The sequence below is a fragment of the Toxorhynchites rutilus genome, chromosome 2 (genome assembly GCF_029784135.1).
Source record: "Toxorhynchites rutilus septentrionalis strain SRP chromosome 2, ASM2978413v1, whole genome shotgun sequence".
NCBI classification, from domain to species: Eukaryota; Metazoa; Arthropoda; class Insecta; order Diptera; family Culicidae; genus Toxorhynchites; species Toxorhynchites rutilus.
In genome coordinates, this window is record NC_073745.1 from 17786652 (window position 1) to 17806544 (window position 19893).

The 19893-nt window shown below is 38.5% G+C and overlaps 2 protein-coding genes across 2 annotated transcripts; one reads left to right on the plus strand and one right to left on the minus strand.

Moving 5' to 3' along the window:
• The first annotated feature begins 3755 nt into the window (after nucleotides 1-3755).
• On the plus strand, nucleotides 3756-5358 carry LOC129765575 (uncharacterized). Its single transcript, XM_055765982.1, has 3 exons — nucleotides 3756-4370; nucleotides 4441-4513; nucleotides 5148-5358. Exons 1-3 carry the CDS (start codon nucleotides 3989-3991, stop codon nucleotides 5356-5358), a joined length of 666 nt encoding a protein of 221 aa, XP_055621957.1. The 5' UTR covers nucleotides 3756-3988.
• Nucleotides 5359-14324: 8966 nt separating this feature from the next.
• LOC129768703 (zinc finger protein 510-like) lies at nucleotides 14325-16190 on the minus strand. The gene is made up of 2 exons (XM_055770506.1): nucleotides 15881-16190; nucleotides 14325-15819 (listed from the first exon to the last, which is right to left on the minus strand). Exons 1-2 carry the CDS (start codon nucleotides 16099-16101, stop codon nucleotides 14397-14399), a joined length of 1644 nt encoding a protein of 547 aa, XP_055626481.1. The 5' UTR covers nucleotides 16102-16190; the 3' UTR covers nucleotides 14325-14396.
• Nucleotides 16191-19893: the final 3703 nt, after the last annotated feature.

Here is a 19893-nt window from a genome sequence, read left to right on the forward strand (position 1 = left end):
TGCTGCTTCTGCCGTGTCACATTGGTATACATTGAAAAGTGCCCTTTAGAAGTAGGTGAATCGCGGGTAATACGGACAGTGGGGGTAATATGGACAGGTAGTTGATTTTGTATAGTTACATTTTCAATTTCAGTTTTCTGTTAATGAGAACACCTTCTACATGTTCTTCTATAATACTTAAGCCACCCTATGGCAATGAATAGTGATCAAAAGTGGAAAAGAGAAACAAAAACCGAAAATCATACATGATTCCACGTGAGGATGTAATTTTAGCTGCTTCCATATTGAGCATTTTGAGTGGTTTAATGTCAAAATTCAATTCGCTGATGGTTATAATTCGGTATGTGAGTTAACAGAAAAGCGATATTAGGTATGTGCGGAAAAGTAAATTCATTTTTTAGTGGAAAATTTTAAATTATTGAAATAAATGTACTGGTGGGGTAAAACGGACAGTTGCCAGTGAGAGTGAGATAGACTGTGAAAAGTCGGTTTAATATGTTCTTAAGGAATGCCCGGCGTCCATAAATGGAAATCAAATCGCCAAATGTGGACAGTTTAGACCCTGACTGGAACCAAAAGCAAAATAGTTGAGGGTCTGTTCGTTTATACTGCTGAAAGCACGATATCACTTCTAGGTGGAATAATTCGATTTTTTCATCATTCAACGGACATTCGTGATGAGTTCAAATCTAGGTTGAATAAAATTATTCCTCTCGGGATCGATAAACCTCTACGCTTCATATATTACAAACCTGTCCATATTACCCCCATTATATGTCCATATTACCCGCATTGAAAAAAAAAAGTTGAACTTTTCGGTCTGTTTTAATTTCAGTAAAAAACATTGAAAAACACTTTTTTGTAAAATATTTGGCCAATTAGGTAGATAAACAGTATATTGAATTGAAACTGTATCAAAATTTTGGCAAATGGATTTCATACTTATTGCTGTCATCATTAGATGATTTTTGCCTCACTTCATTCTCTTCAATTGTTGAATTATTTGGTGTACCGGAAAGTTTCTTCGGTTTTACAACAGATGGCGTAACTTGATTATTATTCCAGTGAATCGAATTTCCAGACATTCGTTGGAGAGCTACTGTCATTGTGCGTCTCTTCCAGTATATGTCAAAAAGTTGAAGCGTAAACAACATATTTTTTGCCACTTGGAATATGTCGAATATCGTACCAACGAGAGTGTTTTTGCAGGGAGTGTTACTTCATTACTTCAATAGGAAGAAAAAAGCTGCGGAAAGTCATCACATTTTGGTGGAAGTTTATGGTAACCATGCTCCAACTGAGCGAACGTGTCAGACGTGGTTTGCACGGTTTAGAAGTGGTAATTTTGACTTGGAAGACGAAAACGTTCCAGACCGCCAAAAAAGTTTGAAGATGATGAATTGGAGGCTTTACTTGATCAAGATCCATCACAAACGCAACAAGAACTTGCAGATACACTTGGAGTAGCTCGGAAAACCATATCCAATCGAAATGGGAATGATCCGAAAGATAGGACATTGGGTGCCGTATGAATTGAAGCCAAGAGACGTCGAACGCCGTTTTTCACGTGCGGACAACTGCTCCAACGGCATAAAAGAAGGGGGTTTTCGCGTCGAATCGTTACTGGCAATGAATAGTGGGTCCACTACGACAATCCTAAACGTCCGACAACGTATGGATACCCCGGCCATGCATCAAGTTCGACGGCCGCGTGGAATATACACGGCCAGAAGGTTATACTGTCTATTTGGTGGGACCAGCTGGGTGTGGTGCTTTATAAGCTGCTAAAACCGAATGAAACCATTACGGAGGACCTCTACCGATGACAATTAATGCGTTTGAGCCGTGCACTGAAGGAAAAACGGCCACAATACGAGCAAAGACACGATAAAGTTATTCTGCAGCACGACAATGCTCAGCCGCATGTCACGAAACCGGTCAAAACATACATGAAAACGCTGAAATAAGAGGTCCTATCCCATCCGCCGTTTTCTCGAGACATTGCTCCGTCCGATTACTACCTTTTTCGATCGATGCAACATGGCCTGGTTAACCAGCATTTCTCCAATTTTGATGATGTCAAAAATTGGAATATTAAATTTGTAACCATTTTTGCAGAATAAAGCATTAATTTTTGAAAAAAAAAACGAAGAAACTTACCGGTACTCCTATTATAATCCTACCTATTTAAACTGAACCAACCTAAAATATGAGTCTAACTGTACAGATTTCATACGTTTTGATGGTTCGAATCTCGGCAACTCCTGAATCCTCCTACAAACAGTTCAGTTTTTTCATCCTACGGCAAGATATTAGCTAGCTCGTAGATTCCTGAGCTTCATATTTAATGTGGATTCTTTGAGAATATATAGCTAGCACAAGTCGGGGGCTGGCAATATGGGAAAAGTATGTTCTGGATCTTCGCTGCATTGATACAAATTCTCAATTATTTGAAATGTTCCAGAAACATGTCTTAGAAACATAGTCACTCTATCCTTGTAAATGATTGCGGTGTAATTTGCGAACAATTCAAGTAGTATTCAGTATTGTGTATTGAGAATATATGAATATATGAGTATAAATGAGATACCGTCATCCGGGGGAAAATTGCTTACCGGGGTGAAATTGATCAAACGTACTACTAAAAACAAACTGCAATTTTTGGAGGTATTATGTAATTAAATTTCGAACTTTTTTTATTTGACATGTTCAATAATCATTTGAAGATGCTTTTCTTCAATAATTCCCAACAAATCGCTTATTAAATTGCATAAAAATTAGTATTTTTCTGAAGAGCATTTTCGTTTCCATTTTTAAACGTGCATATTCAATCACACCTAGCCAAACCTCCATGAGTTGAAACAGTAATCAAATAGTTATAATTGCTATTGAAACAAGTAAGAAAAATCTTTTTTTCCTAATCAGACAGCCTGAATTTCAATCGAAGCAACCCTACATCTCACTACTCTACTAGCTTCTAGGAGCTAAGAGCAATCATACTGTTTGTTTACTTTTCCACGCTGCGCTGTGAAAATGTTTAAGTTTTGTAGAAGTCAAGTTTTGTTTCGTTCAAAATGACCCGAACTTATGCTTCCTTTACAATGCAGGCTTTTAATCGCATGCGATATACTCACTCGCGATATTTTCCAGTGCAGCTTTTTACAATAGTTAGCGATATCGCGCGATAATCTGTCATAATCTATCTGTCAAACCTGCATCCCTCTGATCATACTGCCATTATTTGTTATGGACAAGGTCGTACTAGATTGGTGGAATAAAATCATATTGCTAGAAATGTGAATGCAAGTATAAACTCCAGATTATTAATAATTGAAAAACTAACGAATTCAATCAAATATTAACAAAAATGTGTTAAAATAATTATGATTAGGCAGCAATACGCTTACAATAGGTGATCGATTCAGCACTCACTTTATGAAGCGTTTCATATGTATAGAGCTGAACATTTATTTCGATATATCGTTCCACCCATCAAGCATATTTTGTTCCACCTGTCTGATATATATAGTGTCTCCTATCAAAGCAACGCGATTTTCGCAGCCAAAGCTTGGAAAGTTCTATTTTTTTTCGCACTGTCATGGGTGATTTCGCGCTTTGCTCTGATTGGTTGACGAATAAAAATCGCTATTGAAGAAAAAAAATCGCGCTCATTGTGGATGATTGTAAATCCGGCATTACAAGAAGCGATTGGGTGCAAGAACGTATTTAAACCATTCATCCGAAACAGATGAAAAGGCGATATCAGCAGTGAAAAACGAAAATTATTCCATTCGTGGAGCTGCTAAAATGTTTCGCATACCATTCGGAACACTATTCAACAAGATAAATGGACTACACTGTCGGAAGAACGGAGGACAGACCATACTTAGTCAGGCAGAAGATAATGACTTATCTGCAATTATCCAATTTGCTGGTGAATACAATGTTTGTCAACAATCTTCCCGGTAATGATTGAATTTCCGGATTCATGAAACGCATGAAGACAACGCTCTCATCTCGGGTGACACAAAACATCAAGAGAAACCGCGCCAAGGTTAGCCCAACTGACGTTAGCGCATATTTCGACAATCTTGTAAAGACAGTCAACAACATTCCGGCAGGAAATATCATTAATTATGGTGCGACCAACTTTACCGATGACCCAGAATCGACAAAAGTGAGTGTTAAGAAAGGCCAGAAGCATGTGGACCGCACTATAGATCATTCGAAGGTCGCTTATTCTGTGATGTTTGCCGGAGCTGCTGACGGGAAGATGCTGCCACCTTACATTGTACATGCTGCAGTGCATCTCTATCCTATCTGGAGAGAGGGTGGATCGAAGGGATCTCGATACAATCACACCAAATCAGGTACGGTCCTAGAATTTTCTACCTTAAATATACATACAAGATATTTTTTAATTTCCGGCTGGTTCGACAGGACAACATTTGAGGACTGGTTTGCCTCAGTCGCATTTACATACTGCAACGGTTTGCAGAATGACTATCCGAAGGTTATTATCGGTGATAACGTAAGCTCGCATCTGTCATCGAAAGTGATTCGAAGTTGCCTGGAAAATAATATCAGACTGGCTTTCTTCCCTCCAAACCTGACCCATCTATGTCAACCTCTCGACGTTAGTTTCTTCAGACCATTAAAGATGGCGTGGAAGTGTACTCTCGAGGGCTGGAGGAAGAGAGAAAAACGTGTTGTACCGGAGCAAAAATTCCCGGGCATCTTGAAGAAAACGCTGAACACCGTAGCACCACGGAGCTCCGCTAATATGAAGTCTGGTTTCAAAGCTACAGGAATATTCCCATTGAATTCATATGCTGTTCTGAAAAAAATGCCAACAAAAGGATCACGAGCAGCAGGAAAACTAGTTTTCGAAACATCTAGTCACAATGCTTAACCCTTTCGTTACGAGCGTCGTCTATAGATAACATCCGCGCGACGAGCTGTGTGTACGAGCGTCGTCTTTAGACGACATGAAATTCATACTGCTCTTCGATCACACCAGCGCGATGTGCATACTTTTAGGCGCAGTGCTCCGTACAGGGGTAACACTTCGGCGAAGCACACTGTCGTAATAAAAGGGTTAAGGAGGAACGATTTGGCAAGCCAATTGATCTTATTATTCCGAAAAGGAAGCGAGTGGTAGATATACAACCAGGAGAGAGTGTCACGGCAGAGCATGCAGCGCAAATTTTGATTAGACAGGAAAAACTGGATTCAGATGATCAACTTGGAACCTCAAAAGGAGAAAGCGACAGCGACAAAAAAAAGGAAGCAAAAGCTAAGTGCTCAAATGATGTATTGAAAAGTGCTGGCAATTCGAGAAAAAAAGATCTGCGTTGATTAGTAAAAATCATCTGCAGAAATAAATCATAAAATGTTGTTATTTTTTCCTTTTTCGTGTACGAACTGAACTATCTGAAGCGAATTAGACGCGAACAGTTTCATTTGAAAAAAAACCTTTCAAGTTTAATCTTAATCGATCCGTGGGTTCCGGGGATATGGCCGAAAAAAGTTACAGCGCCTTAGGTTCCAGAACCCAAAAATAAACAGAACCCATCATTTGGAGGATCAAAATTGCTCATTCATGACCATTTCGAGGGTTTTTGACCAAACCGGATGGTCTCAGGATTACCTGCATATCAAAATTTAGATCTAGATATGAAAAAAGCACGACTATACTTTTAGGTAGACATAAATCACTAAAGTCTCACTCTTGAATTATAATTTAAATGAACGTAGGTAAAGAAATCAGTGGATTTCTATACCGTTCTGAATCATATTTCGGACGCTTAAGGCATATGATGCAGAAAACAGATCTAAACTTTATGCACAGGTATTACTTAGTTGATATTTTTAATAAATTAGTTCAATATGCTTTTAAGCTTTCTACTTTGGTACCTATTTGATTGAAAACTTAAAAAAATAATCGAATAAATTTTTTTTTTAATGGAGCTAATTAGAATCAAACTTCGGACACTAAATCAAATTTCGGAGAAATTGAATTCAAATTTCGGACACTTTATTTTGTAATTTTTTGGACGAAAATTACATTACACCTGATTATATTTTATAGTCAACTGCGAAACACTTTCCAAGCAATCACAGTCAACTGTTAACGATGATGAGAACTGATGAAACACGGGAGAAATTTAAATATTTATGAACGGGTAAATTCTACGTGCTCACGCTAAGTAAATGTCAAACACAAACGATAATGAGTAGTGTTGTACGATTTCTGTCGATTATGTTATAATTTAAATGTAGTTCTCATGTGAAATGATAGTGAAACCAAAGGGATTATTCTAAAGAAGCAATTGTGATATTAATTTGATAGTTATATCATCAGTGGCATCATTCTCAAGATATTAGAAAAAAGAGTTCGAAATATGCTGTTGTCCGAAATATGATTCAGAACGGTATATTTGTGCATATTACACTAGAAAATAATGAAAAAAAAAGATTGATCAATTTCACCCCAAGTCTTTGTTTTGAAAATTTCCGCTAAAAAATTTCCAAGCTGAAGGAAATTTTACAACAAAAAATTTCAAAACGTTCTGTGGCGTTAGCACCAGTACTGGTTTAAAAATATATGGGTGTAAATTAAACAAAAAAAATCAGAAATATTCATATTTTTCTGTAAACCGGTTTACGGTACTAAACGATGTGTTTATGTTTTTAAAAACATTTGCTATAATTATTCATATATCACAAAAACAATTAGTTGGGCGTCTTTCGCTTTTTGTCTTTCTGTTTGAACATACAAAACTATTCTCTTTACATCTATAAAGTGCCGCAATACATTAATCTTTTCCTCGAGCACGGATGACAACTTTCGTTCATACTGAGTACCGTTATCTTTTATTTACAGTAGCGCTGTTTTGGTTCGTGAATAACCTCACAAGAAATCAAAATTCGTTTAAAAAAAAACGGGTGGGTAATGTCGGGGACATAACTGGAGTGACGTAGGACTATACAAAGGGGACAGCTTTTGTTAAATATATATTTTAAATATATTGTTTTATTTTCTTCTCCTACGTGAATACCTACCTATCTACCTGAAAAATGAATTAGTTTACTGTTTACTCTTTATGAACATGTTGATGGTTCTGAAGAGAACCTTTGGTGTTGTGTTTTTGTTATCACTCGATATTCCCATCTTGTTCGGTTAAACCTTCCTGCTTAGCTATTGCGTTTGCCACTCGCCACAGCTTTCACAGTTGGAAAATTTCTTCCCATCCAGCTTGTGACATATTTTACAGTAAATTACATTCAATGGCACGTCGCATTACCACCACTCAGTATCGGATTGGACATGTTGTTCAGTAAATTACATTTAATACGACGTGCCGGAGAAACACTTTGCCACTCACTGAAACTAATTGTTGCCTTGATGAGCGCCGAACCGAAGCTGCTCTGTCCTTGATGCGGGTTTTCTGATTGTCGTGAGCAGCTTTGCAAGCCAACTCGAGCACTCCGACGGCTGAAACTCTATAATCGTTGTTAGGTATACTGGTGCTCCGGTACCAATCCGTTCGGCCTAGTTACCCTTGCGAAGCAATCAGTGAATGCGACCAACAGGGAACTGGAGACCTGCACGGTTCGAGTGAGACTTTGCCTTTCCCTTAACTTGTCCTCCTTTGTTACGTCCACGATGCCGATTTACGGGTTTACGGTTTACGGGTTTACGGTTTACGGGTTTACGGTTTGAAAGAAAATAAGATATTTTTTTGGGGTCCGCGTGTTTCATACTCTAGCGGTACACACTCACAGAATAGAGACAAATCTGCAGACTCAGCCAGAGGGGCGAGTCCAACGAGACGAACGAATGAGCGTTAAAAGGGAGCGATGGCAAAAAAATACATTCATTACGATTTGTTCGCTCGTTGGATTCACATGCAGGCTAAAACGGGTCATTATCAGGATCACAAAATTATCTTCAATCTAAAGAGTTTATTGTTTTGCTATCACTCGATATCCCCATTTTGTTCGGCTAAACCTTCCTGTTTAGCGATTTGTTGCCATTCGCCACAGCTTTCACAGTTGGAAAATTTCTTCCCATCCAGCTTGTGACATGTTGTACAGTAAATTACATTTAATGCGACGTGCCGGAGAAACACTCAGTGTCGCATTGGAGGCGATTTTAACCTGTAATTGAACATTTGCGATGACAGTGGTACAGTGTCGACTTTCAATGTGGGGTCATAATATGGATGCCGAGATCTATGTATACAAAAAATGTCCAACTAAATATGTCGCATTACAGGTCCATCCAATTAGCTAAATGTCGAGCTAAATGTAAATTACTGTACTTTCAATCTAGAAGCAATTTAAGAATTGGTGAAAATTGAATAATCGGGAAAGTCCCCAACTATCAATAAGCTCAGAATAACTGCCAAATTCACATACTCATCAGATCCTGGCAAACAAATTATGAAAACATCAATTTGTGTTTGGATGAGAATGATCGTTACGGAAGGAAGGAAGGAAGGTATTGTATTTTAGAGACTTTAAACTTTTGCAGTTCATTCGTCTCTAGCCTTGAGAAAGGCCCTTTAAAAACTCTACTCTACTCTAATTCAGCGCTACCACCTCCGCCCTCTTGCCTTGAGAAAGGCACTCGATCCCTCGCCGTCCAGCTCGTCCAGCAACGATGTTGTCCAGTCGGTGTCCACACAAAGAATGGCTGAAAAAGGGGGCTGATCGTTACGGCAGCGGAGCGGGGATTTTTAAGCTGACTTAAGAATTACGCATGTGTGAGACTGCGACCAATGTTTCGTTAATTTTTTTCTTTTTCCTTTCCAATCGTGCTTCATTCTATTTCGCTGCTGCTCTGGTTGCCCGTTTTGGTCGGTACGATTTGAGGAGCACAAAATGGACCAATCAAAAATGGGCACATAGTGCATTTGGGCAATGTTTGATATTTCACAATTATTCAATTATTTATCTCAAGAAAAATGAAATGTTATTCGTTATGATAGATGCGTAGATATATTTCCTATCAATTGATGCAAAAACCTTTGCGATCTATTGAGAAATGCTCGAGTTATAAGCGTTCCAAATCTTGCATTTTTTCCTGCTTGTTCAGTGCCTAGATTTCCATTTCACCCCCTATATCTTCCGGTTAGACGTAGTCCTACGTCAAAAATTGAACTGATACATTGTTGAATAAATTATAATATTAGTATACTTCATTGCTGTGGTGACTGAGAGCAGACAAACACAAAGGGTAAATTAGAGATGGGCAAAACGGTTCATTTCAGTGAGCGGCTCAGAGCCGTGCGCTCAATGAAAAGAGCCGGCTTATTTGAGCGGCTCGACGGCTCTTTTCAAGAACTGGTTTATTCGGATATGTAAAGAATGGAAGACGTAAAAAATAAGGTTTAAAACAATAATCAGTGCAGAGAAAAGTAAAAATATTACTTCTCTGAAATATTTCCATCACAATGATATTCTTTTTTTTTTATTTATAAACATTATCTTTCCAATGTTATATGATGGAAGTCTACTACATCTTTCACTGCAAACTTGTCTTGCTTTCGGAAAAACTCGCTCATATGGTACTGAAGGCGCCGAAATATATACTATTTTCAAAAAAAAGATAGAGCCGCGGAGAGATAAATTTCCTTTCATTCCACCAAAACGAAGGGTCGCTTAGTCTCAGCAAATGTGGTTCCGCTAAATGTTTATCTACAATAGATGTTGCAACAGCTTTTGGATCATGTGAGGATCGAAGATTGCCAACCAATGCATTAAACTCCTCCCATACAGATGACAGCGCTTCATCACCAACGATTTGTGGTAGTTGCGTAGGTGTGTGTTCTATGGATGTCATTTTTAGCATCCTTATCAACGACTGGTGTGCATAGTTGTACTTTCTGTTATCCCCAAAACCTTGCTGCTTGAAGCGAGGATCTAGCAGTATTTGTTAGGCTACTAATTCGTCTGACTCAAGATTTGTAGATCGTTTTACCAGCTCCGGAATCAATTTATACAGAGCTTTTTTTATAATCACTAGAACTGATTTCTCTTGATCCATAAAATGTTGATCATGTCGAATTATCAGTCGGGAGAATATAGCAGTTTTCGATAACGACACAGTTTTCTCCTCGTTTTATATCCCAAACGTTTTTAAAATATTTCGAATGGAATATTTTCATGATTAACTGTATTATATTAGTCAAATCATTTCATTCGATACCCATATACGGGTTGGATTTATCATAAATAACTGTGATTTACTAGTCAACCCCGTTCATCTGATACCCATATGATAGGGTTTTCCGAAGAAATGTAGTCTGCCATTTCGTAACGGTCACCATTTTGGATTTACATTTTTCATGAATAACTGTGTTCTACTAGTCAAGTCCTTTCATTAGAACCCATATTGAGGGGATTTTGAAAGTAATACATATTTCGCCATTTTGGGGTGGCTGCCATTTTGGATTTACATTTTTCATAAATAACTGTGATCTACTAGGCAAACCCTTCCATTTGATACCCATATTGATGGGGTTTTGACGAAATTAGTAGTCTGTCATTTTATAACGGCCGCCATCTTGGATTTCCATTTTACATAAATATCTGTGTCCTACTAGTCAAGTCCTTTCATTAGATACCCATATTGATGGGGTTTTGAAAAAAATACATATTTCCCCCATCTGGGATGGCGGCCATTTTGAATTTACATTTTTCATAAATAACTGTGATCTACTAGGCAAGCCCTTTTATTTGATACCCAAATTAATAGGGTTTTGGCGAAATTAACTGTCTGCCATTTTGTAACGTCCGCTATCTTGGATTTCCATTTTACATAAATAACTGTGTCCTACTAGTCTAGTCCTTTCATTAGATAAGGCTGATTTAGACGATGCCAGTCAGCGCTCTAGTTGAAGTATCCAGTGAACAGAGAACAGACACTCTGTTCAAGTTACTTGTACCAGTATCGAACAAGTAATTGGCCTCTAACTTGAACAGAGTGTCTGTTCTCTATTCACTGGATACTTCAACTAGAGCGCTGACTGGCATCGTCTAAATCAGCCTATACTCATATTGATAGGGTTTCGAGAAAATATGTAATCCGCCAAAATTTACAAACATACAAACAGATAAATGAAACCGCTTGAAAAGCAGCATGGGAAACATTTATTTCTTCCGCACTGCCGCAAGCCACGGTTCGTCAGAACAAGCGTACGATTCACGGTTCTTTATCAATAAGCCAGCTCTCAAAAGTAACACGGTTCTTTTATGAACCGCAGTTCTTTTTTGAACCGTGGTTCTCAAATGAACGGCTCCTCAATGAACCGCGGTTCAAAAAGAGCCACGGTGGGTCTTTTTTGAACCGTGGTTCATTCAAGAGCCGTACATTTGAAAGCCGCGGCTCATTTTTAAAGAACTGTGGATCGTACGCTCTTTCTGACGTACCGGCTCAAATGAGCGGCTCGTGAGCGCTCGCCCATCTCTAGGGTAAATACAGATTTCGATACAGATTTTCTGCGAAAAAAGTGAGATAAAAAGATTTTATGAGACCAAAAACACAGATTTTGTTATGGCAACCCTGATTCATACAGTGGTTTGTTGCTAGAAAACTTGCATGGAACTTTTTAGTCACACTAGCAAATTCGATGAAATCTTGCTCACAACCAATATTAGAGATACCAAATTTCATGCGAGTGCAATTTTGGGAACCAATATTTGTGGGTTATTCCCGATTCCCATTTTATCAAATTCAAATAATTCTAGAGCAACATGTCAAAAGAGTCTATCTTCTTTGATCGATTCTCTTCATTTACATTCTCTTTCATTAATACCTCATCGGTAAACGCATTTCTTTATGTTTTCGACGATAAGGATTGTGAAAGGGAATCTCGTTTATCAAACTACACGGAAAAACTGGAGCAAAATCTGTCTGAAACACTGCGGTTATCGAAAGAGAAAGTTAATGAAGAGAATCGATCAAAGAAGATAGACCCTTTTGACATGTTGCTCTAGAATTTTCTGATTACCTTTTAACATATTAAGGACAGCACTTTTCGGGGCAAACTTGAACGCTTCATTTGTATTTCATTTTTAGTTTTTAAATTAATTAAAAAAATAAAATATTTGTGAAGTCTGCAATAGTTTGAGCCCGCGCGCGTTGACAGACAAAACACTTTACAAAAACCACAAAAAACTTTAGATCGAACATAATCAAAAGCAGTTTTTAGCGGAAAAATTAAAGCATTCCAAGGGGTATAATGTGAAAACCAGTGGGAAGCTAGGGATAGCTCAACCGGAATGCTCGTAAATTCATCTTCTTGACAGATAATTATATCGAGATTTTTCTGTGTTGTGGCAGATCTCATTGCAGATTCTGGTTGATACGTTTATACTCCAGGTTGAATGTAGGGCCTGAAGTATTGGTTGGAATTAGGCTTAGGTTTGCTCAGCTGTCTGGTCTCGATCACATTTGCAGAATGTTATTCAAGGCTATTGCTGACATAGGTATTGGGTTTAATTCCTGATCGGTGAAGAATTTTTTCGGGTTGGAAATTTTCTTGACATGCCTTGAGATAAGTAATGGGCCTGAAGTATCGGCTAGAGTTAGGCTTGGGTAGGTATAGGGTCTTCCCGGGTTGGAAATTCCCTCGACATGCCATGGAATAAATACGTTCATATAATGGCTTAAATTATTCTTTCGATTAGTAATCTATGCCTGCGAGATAACCAGTCCGTTTTCTTTTCAATTTAGCTTGCCTACTGGTTAGTTGATGAAAAAAATGTAAATACCGTAAAATAATTATTATCAATAAGATAACTCGTTCCGCTCAAACTTTTGCAGGGGAAAGAGGTAGGACCATCATCATTATTCATTTGTTGGGATTCCACGAATGAGATCTTTTCCTTCGATGTGGATGAGACGAAGGCGAGCCATCGGTAGGCCTTGTTATACTTATGACAGACATACAGCTGTACTACCGTTGTACTTCGAATTTGTATGTCTGTCACCATGTACAGCGCTAAAACCATGCAAGCAACTCGGTACAATCGCTGTACCTGTACCGACCTGTTTTACCGCTGTGCGTGGCTACAGTTGTACTGTGCGCAGCGCCATAGATGGTGGTGGGTAGCATGAACAAAACGAATCAAAACATTTGGTATACATTCTTTTCATTGACTTTCTCTTGAGTTAATAACTCAGAGTGGAAACATATTTGTTGTGTTCGATAGTTTAGACGCTAAATAAAAACCTTTTTCATTTAAATATTGGTGAAAATGGTTCCCGGAATAAATCGCCACAGAAAACGACTGCAACAGAAACCACCGCTTATAAAATGTGTAGTAGGCTATAAATATTGTGGCGCGGTATTATATTTCAAAACAAGAATTAACCGGGCAAACGTATCGCCCCAGGCAAACGTAACGCCCCGGGCAGACGTATACCGTCCGACGCTCGCTAGAGCTCGGTCGGACATTGCTAAAGGATCGTATCCTATGTTTCAAACTAACCGGGCAATCAGTGGATCCCAGGTTTGCGTGCGAGACACCGCCGCTTCCGACGGCGGGTCGGCGGTGGACTCGGATTGCGTCATCTTGGCGGCATGGGCCGCCTCGATTCCTTATCCTCGCCAAATGGGGACTTCGTCCCCATTACATTGTCCTCAGAATAAATTTCGAAAAACGAGAACAAGAGAATAAATTTATAATAGAAATGTGAGGCACATGATGTTTTTCCCGCGCCAAATATTTCTAGCCTACTACACTTTTTCTAAGCGGTTGTTTCTGTTGCAGTTGTTTACTGTGGCGATTTATTCCGGTCACCGGTGAAAATACAATGCAATAAATTCAGACTTCTATTTGTCAGTCTGACATGCGGTACAATGTACAACCAAAGTATGTGTGTCATGCTATCGTGGTACCTGTACAACGCTGTACACGTACAGCGCTAGTACAGTTGTATGTCTGTCCATGGTATTAGATTCTTGGCAAACCAAGGATTCAACCTTCAAGTGTAGAAAACAGGTTATTTATTGATCCATCCGTAACAGAAGGAGCGCGAAACACGAGAAATCTCGTGGGAGGTCAACAATATGTTAAAATTACTCCTTGTAAGATTTATACAAGAAATACGAAAGTTTAAAGCCTCTTAAAAACAAAAAAAAACAAAGAAAGAAAGAAAGAAATACGAATGTTCTCGGTGTACGATAACATTGTAAATATTCTGAACAGTTGTAGATTTTTTTACCTTGGACGATTTGTATGATTATGAGGGATTTCAGGTGACATCGATGAGGATGGTTTTCAAAATTGAACGAAACGCAAGTCCGGTCCTTAGAATCATTGATATAATTTACTTTTCTTAATTTAATTGTAACAAATAATTGCATTTCGAGAAAAAACAATTATTTTTTTGCAGTCTCCGCATCGACTTTCGCCTGACAAGTTTTCTCGTGTCGGTGCAGCGAGGCCGACGCGGCAAATCGTTTCCCACAGATCGAACAGATCGACGGTTTGTCCCCACTATGACTGAATTCATGAATGCGCAATTGTTTCAAACCCCCGAAGAGCTTTCCGCACGTTTCGCATGCGAGCCTTTTTTCTTCCTTGGGATGATCCTTGTGGGTCCGTAAGTGACGCTCCCAGCCGTGAGCTCGGAAAAATTGCTGATTGCAAATCGGGCATGTATCGTAGAAATCACTCGGCAACGGAATCCCGTGGATAGTCTGTTGATGCATTGCCATTCTTGCCTTCGAGTAGTGTCGTCTGCCGCACAGATTGCAAGCGTATCTGTTGCTATGAGCGTATTGGTGACTGAAGAAGGATTTCCGCTGGAAAAATACTGCATCACATTTCGTGCAAGGATAAAATTCTAACTCCACCGTGGGATGAGCCTCCTTGAAGTGGTCTACAATCTGCTTGGCGTGTGCAAATGATGCACCACACTCCTTGCAAGTAGTCGCTTTCCTATTCTCACCGAGATTCTTCTTGCTGGCCATTATTTCCGCCTCGGTATGTGTCCTCTTGTGCATTTTCACCGATCTGTGCGTGAGAAATTGTTCCCCACATACAAAACAATTAATAAACAGGTCGGATGCTTTGGCGGAATGTTGCTCATTAATATGATCGATTACGAATCGCTCATCGTCATTCGTAACATTGCAGAATTTGCATTTATACACATCTTTCTGGTGGACATTAATAATATGTCGCTCGAGATTTCGTGTCGACGCAAACGACTTTTCACACACCAAACAACGCGTTGTTCTTTCATTTTGATGAGAGATCTGACGCGTTATTACCGTTCCATGCAAGGTAAGTTCGGATCCATCCGATTGCGGTGATGACGGTTCATCGATCTGAATCTCCTCCTTGATTATTATTCCTTCAATTGGCCCGCTTTCATTCTCATGTAGTGATTCGTCGATCAAATATCGCTTCGTTTCGGTTTCTTGTTTCACAAGCGCAATTTCTACAGGTATTGTTACGATAGGCGTCCGAGTATCAGATATTTGGGTTATTCCCCCAGGTTTCTTCACACAGACATTCTCTTTTGCAATCTTTTGCTGCAGCAGTTCAAATTCTTCCATAGCTTTGTTCACTTTCAGATAAAAGACATGAGTTGCGTTGATCTGATTAACACAGCTCTTACAGAAGTATCCTCGATCGTCCGGTTTGTCGCTTGTCAGTATTGCGTTAAAATACTTATTGGCCATCCATTGGAGAGAGCAGTCTTGAACAAACTCGACATTTTTGTCGAGCATATTCACTACCGTATCATAGCTGAGACACAAGCGACAATTATCTACTTGTACATTTATGCTGTCTCTAAAAAGAAATATTCATATTGTTAAACACGAAAAAGAACAAATGCTGGGAATAAACTCACCTGAAGAAGAGTAGCGGTTCCTGATAATTATCTTCATCTGCCATTGGAAAGTGTAGATTACAAACCATGCGAACAGCATTTGTAGAACTTCCATCCGACAGATACTGACCAGTTCCTGCGTAAATTGCAGCCTTCCATCGTGCTACCAGTTCCTCATCCTGCGGAAATTGAACCACCCACTGTTGGAATTTGTTGACACAATCTGGAACACAGCATTCCATTATTGGAATCAGTCTTTTTTGGAATGGGAAACAAATTTGAATCTATTTGCTTTGGCGAAGGATTCGATGTAAACAAAAACAATTCTGACAGAGTTTTTTAATCAATAGTTTTACTCGGAACACTTCTCAGTCTATCGGGTCTATCGAGTTAGGTACGCAGCCAATTCTATTACCGCATTTGTTGACGTAGGATTACGTCTTTCGGGAACATATTAGGAATACAAATTTAAAAATGAAGTCGATCCCATCGTGAAAAATTTCCAATTTCAAACGCTTATTGCTCAGTCATTGTATGCTGGATTGACGAGATTTTCGATTTCAATCGATTTCGGCACTCCATAACAATTTTTTTACTCTAAATAAAATAATATATGTCATGAAAATAACTATCGAACAATTCGGGACATCGAAGCTGAATTTGACAGCCAGTTTATATGAAGCAAAGATAAACAACACTCAAAGCAAAAAGTGGTAAGTTTTAACACGTAGTTTCACAAATGTTTTGAATTGATAAGCTTTGCTACGTATAAGCTCGTAAGCTTTGAATGGAAGAAAAATGTTGTACATATATATATATATATATATATATATATATATATATATATATATATATATATATATATATATATATATATATATATATATATATATATATATATATATATATATATATATATATATATATATATATATATATATATATATATATATATATATACTAGCAACATTAGAAACTTTTTTTTTTGCTGTAGAAAATGACGCTTTCTCTGCGGCGGTAAAAATAAACACAGCTTTAAGAACAAAATTATCAATGAAAACAAACTATCCGTATCAAATCAATATTCTGAGTAAAAGTGTAACGAGTTTTGTACAAGTGATTAAAAATATCGTGAGCGAAAACAGTGTCTAGTAATGATTTTTTTCGCGTTTTTTCAGGAGCCATTATTGGGAGAAAACCCAACATGCAATGTATTTGTGGGCCTGGGAGATATTTTTAATTTCACTGCCGGAGGAAGTTTTTTTTTTTTTTTTATTTCTGTATTATAGTGACTTTCAACACATTTGGCTGGTTCGTCACTTTTACCTTCCATTTCGGAAGAATGTCGGGAGTGAGAATTGAACTCGTGACCTTTAGCGTGAGAGGTATGGATGTTACCGCTACGCCAGATCGCCTCCACTGCCGGAGGAAGTCGTTTAGTCGTCGAGGGTAATTTTACATTCCTGGTGGAAAGAAATGCAACGCGTTGATATGAAGATTTCAGTTACAGTTGTTTATTAATGGCTCAATCTCCATCCTGAGCCGTTAAAGCTATTCGAGGTATCAGGTTTCATCTGTTTTTGATGAAAGGTTACACTATTCTGAGCTAATATCTTAATTTATAATCTGAAATGACTATATAAATCGAGCGACAATTAGGTTCAGCGATTTAATCATATTTTTCAGTACTACTAACAACGGAAATTTCCTTACTGTAAAAGCAATTCATCCAACTTTTGTATGCACTTTTCAAAGGTTCTGGTGAAAAGATTTAGGAGTTCTTCTAGTGATGATTATACACGGATCCGGACTATGTAACCTGACCATGCAAACAACATTTGAAAACAATTTTCATTCAATGTATGAAAATTTACAACTGCATTTGAGCATGCTAGTCTCAATGAAGGTACTCTTATTCGAGCCTGTATTGTGTGTCAATGCAATAAATAAACGGTTCTTGAAGTAAAAACTGCTTTACTAAGCTTCACTCTATCACTACGTATTCTTTATTTTTATAAACCCCAGAAGAATTCTAGAAAAAAAATTGCAATCAAAGTACAGTTGAAAAACACACGATTTGTGTTGGGAGTGGAATATGAATGTTTAAAATGACACAGATTGATGTTTGGTGAAAACTGCTCTGATGTGGGTTCGAACTCCGGTCGTCTGGATTATCATCCACCAGCTGAATTAAATTTCAGATAGCCGCGCGAGATAGCTGGTGGACGATAATCCAGACGACCGGAGTTCGAACCCACATCAGAGCAGTTTTCACCAAACATCAATCTGTGTCATTTTAAACATTCATATTCCACTCCCAACACCAATCAATCAAACAATTATTATTTCTACAAACAATAATACTCATATATAACAATGGCGATTCGTGAGGCTATAATAAACATTTCAAGAAAATATTTTGCGCCATTTGTTTTTTCTATGTCTGTCATAAATCGTATATGAGTATGGCAAAAGTCGTAATTGGTGCTTTGACAATTAATGAATATATTCATATTAGATCGCAATTCAATTTCAATATAATTGCTATTATAGCCGGTCAAAGTTGCATATTCATCCAAACAAATTCGGTAATCATTTGCCATGTATGTATATGGCCTCCACTTTTGCATGCATATGCCAGTTAGGCGCATTATATGCCAACCAAATTTTAGGGCATATGATGTTACATATACGCTTGTTATGCGATTTAATGTTTGCTGGGATGTCATTATAAAATAATTTTAAACAACAAAGGGCCAAAGTTACTTCCTTGAGGCAATCCAGACGAATTGCAGAAGCACGAGGAAACGCAGCCATGAATTTTAACGCGCAGTTTTCTTCCCGTCAGGTATGATCTCATCCATGACACGAGTTTGGCAGATGATTCGAGACGTGACAGTTTAGCCAAAAGTATGTTGTTGTAGATCTTATCGAAAGCCGCCTTCAGATCGGTATAGATGACATCGACTTGAGCCTTGCCCTCCATAGCAGTAATGCAGGTGTTGGTGGAGTTCAACAGATTCGTGGTGACCGACCTGCCGGGCATGAAGCCGTGCTGAACGGTAGAGATGTAACTCTTGATTTGAGTAAGAATAACGATCACTGACGATGATATCAAATAGCTTAGACGCAGCCGACAAACTTGTTATTCCACGATAGTTCCTGACGTTTCGCTTATCACCGTTTTTGAAGACAGGAAACATGAAAGACTCCTTCCAAATTCCAGGGAATACTCCATCATTGAGTGATCAGGTAAAGGTGACAAAAATTGGCTCGGCTAGATCAGCAGCGCAGTGGCAGAACAAGACCGATGGTATGCGGTCAGGACCCGGCGAAAGCGAACTTTTTATTTATTTTTTTTTGCAGCGGGGACGACCATAGCAGGAGTGACCACGAACGTCGTCAAACTTATGATGTCCGAAGGAACAGCTAAGGAAGCAAACTCAACTTGAGCTTCACTGGCTGGTATATGTTCGTACACGGATGTAAAGAATTTGGCGAAAAGCTCACAGCATTCAGTATGAGAATTCGCTTCGACGTCGTCATGAAGCACGTTGCTTGGAAGGGTTCAGTTTTTCCTTTTACTGTTGACGAATTTCCAAAAGTTTTTCGGGTTTCATCGCAGATTGGTTTGCATTCTCAAGACGTGGGCCTTGTGCAAAGCTGAATTCAGCTTACGATACGCCTTACTAGCATGTTGAAATGTGAGCTGTCAGACGACTGTAGAACACGATGTTTCCGCAGAAAAACTTTTTTTTTCGCGCTTCAGCAGTCGGAGTAAAGCTGTACTCCAAGAAGGCAAAACTGGACTCTTCTGGGGGCACATTCTCCCGCAACCAACTTCGAATGGTGAAACAGAAAACGAAGGCCATTTCATTAACATTTTGATAGGCTTTCAGGTATGTCCAAGTTACAAGTTGGCAAAGTTACCGCATATAACGAAAATTTTCAATAACGCAATACAGGACTAGAAATAAGGTACAAACACGAAAAAAAGATATTTCAGCATGAAAACTATTTTTTATCAATAAAAA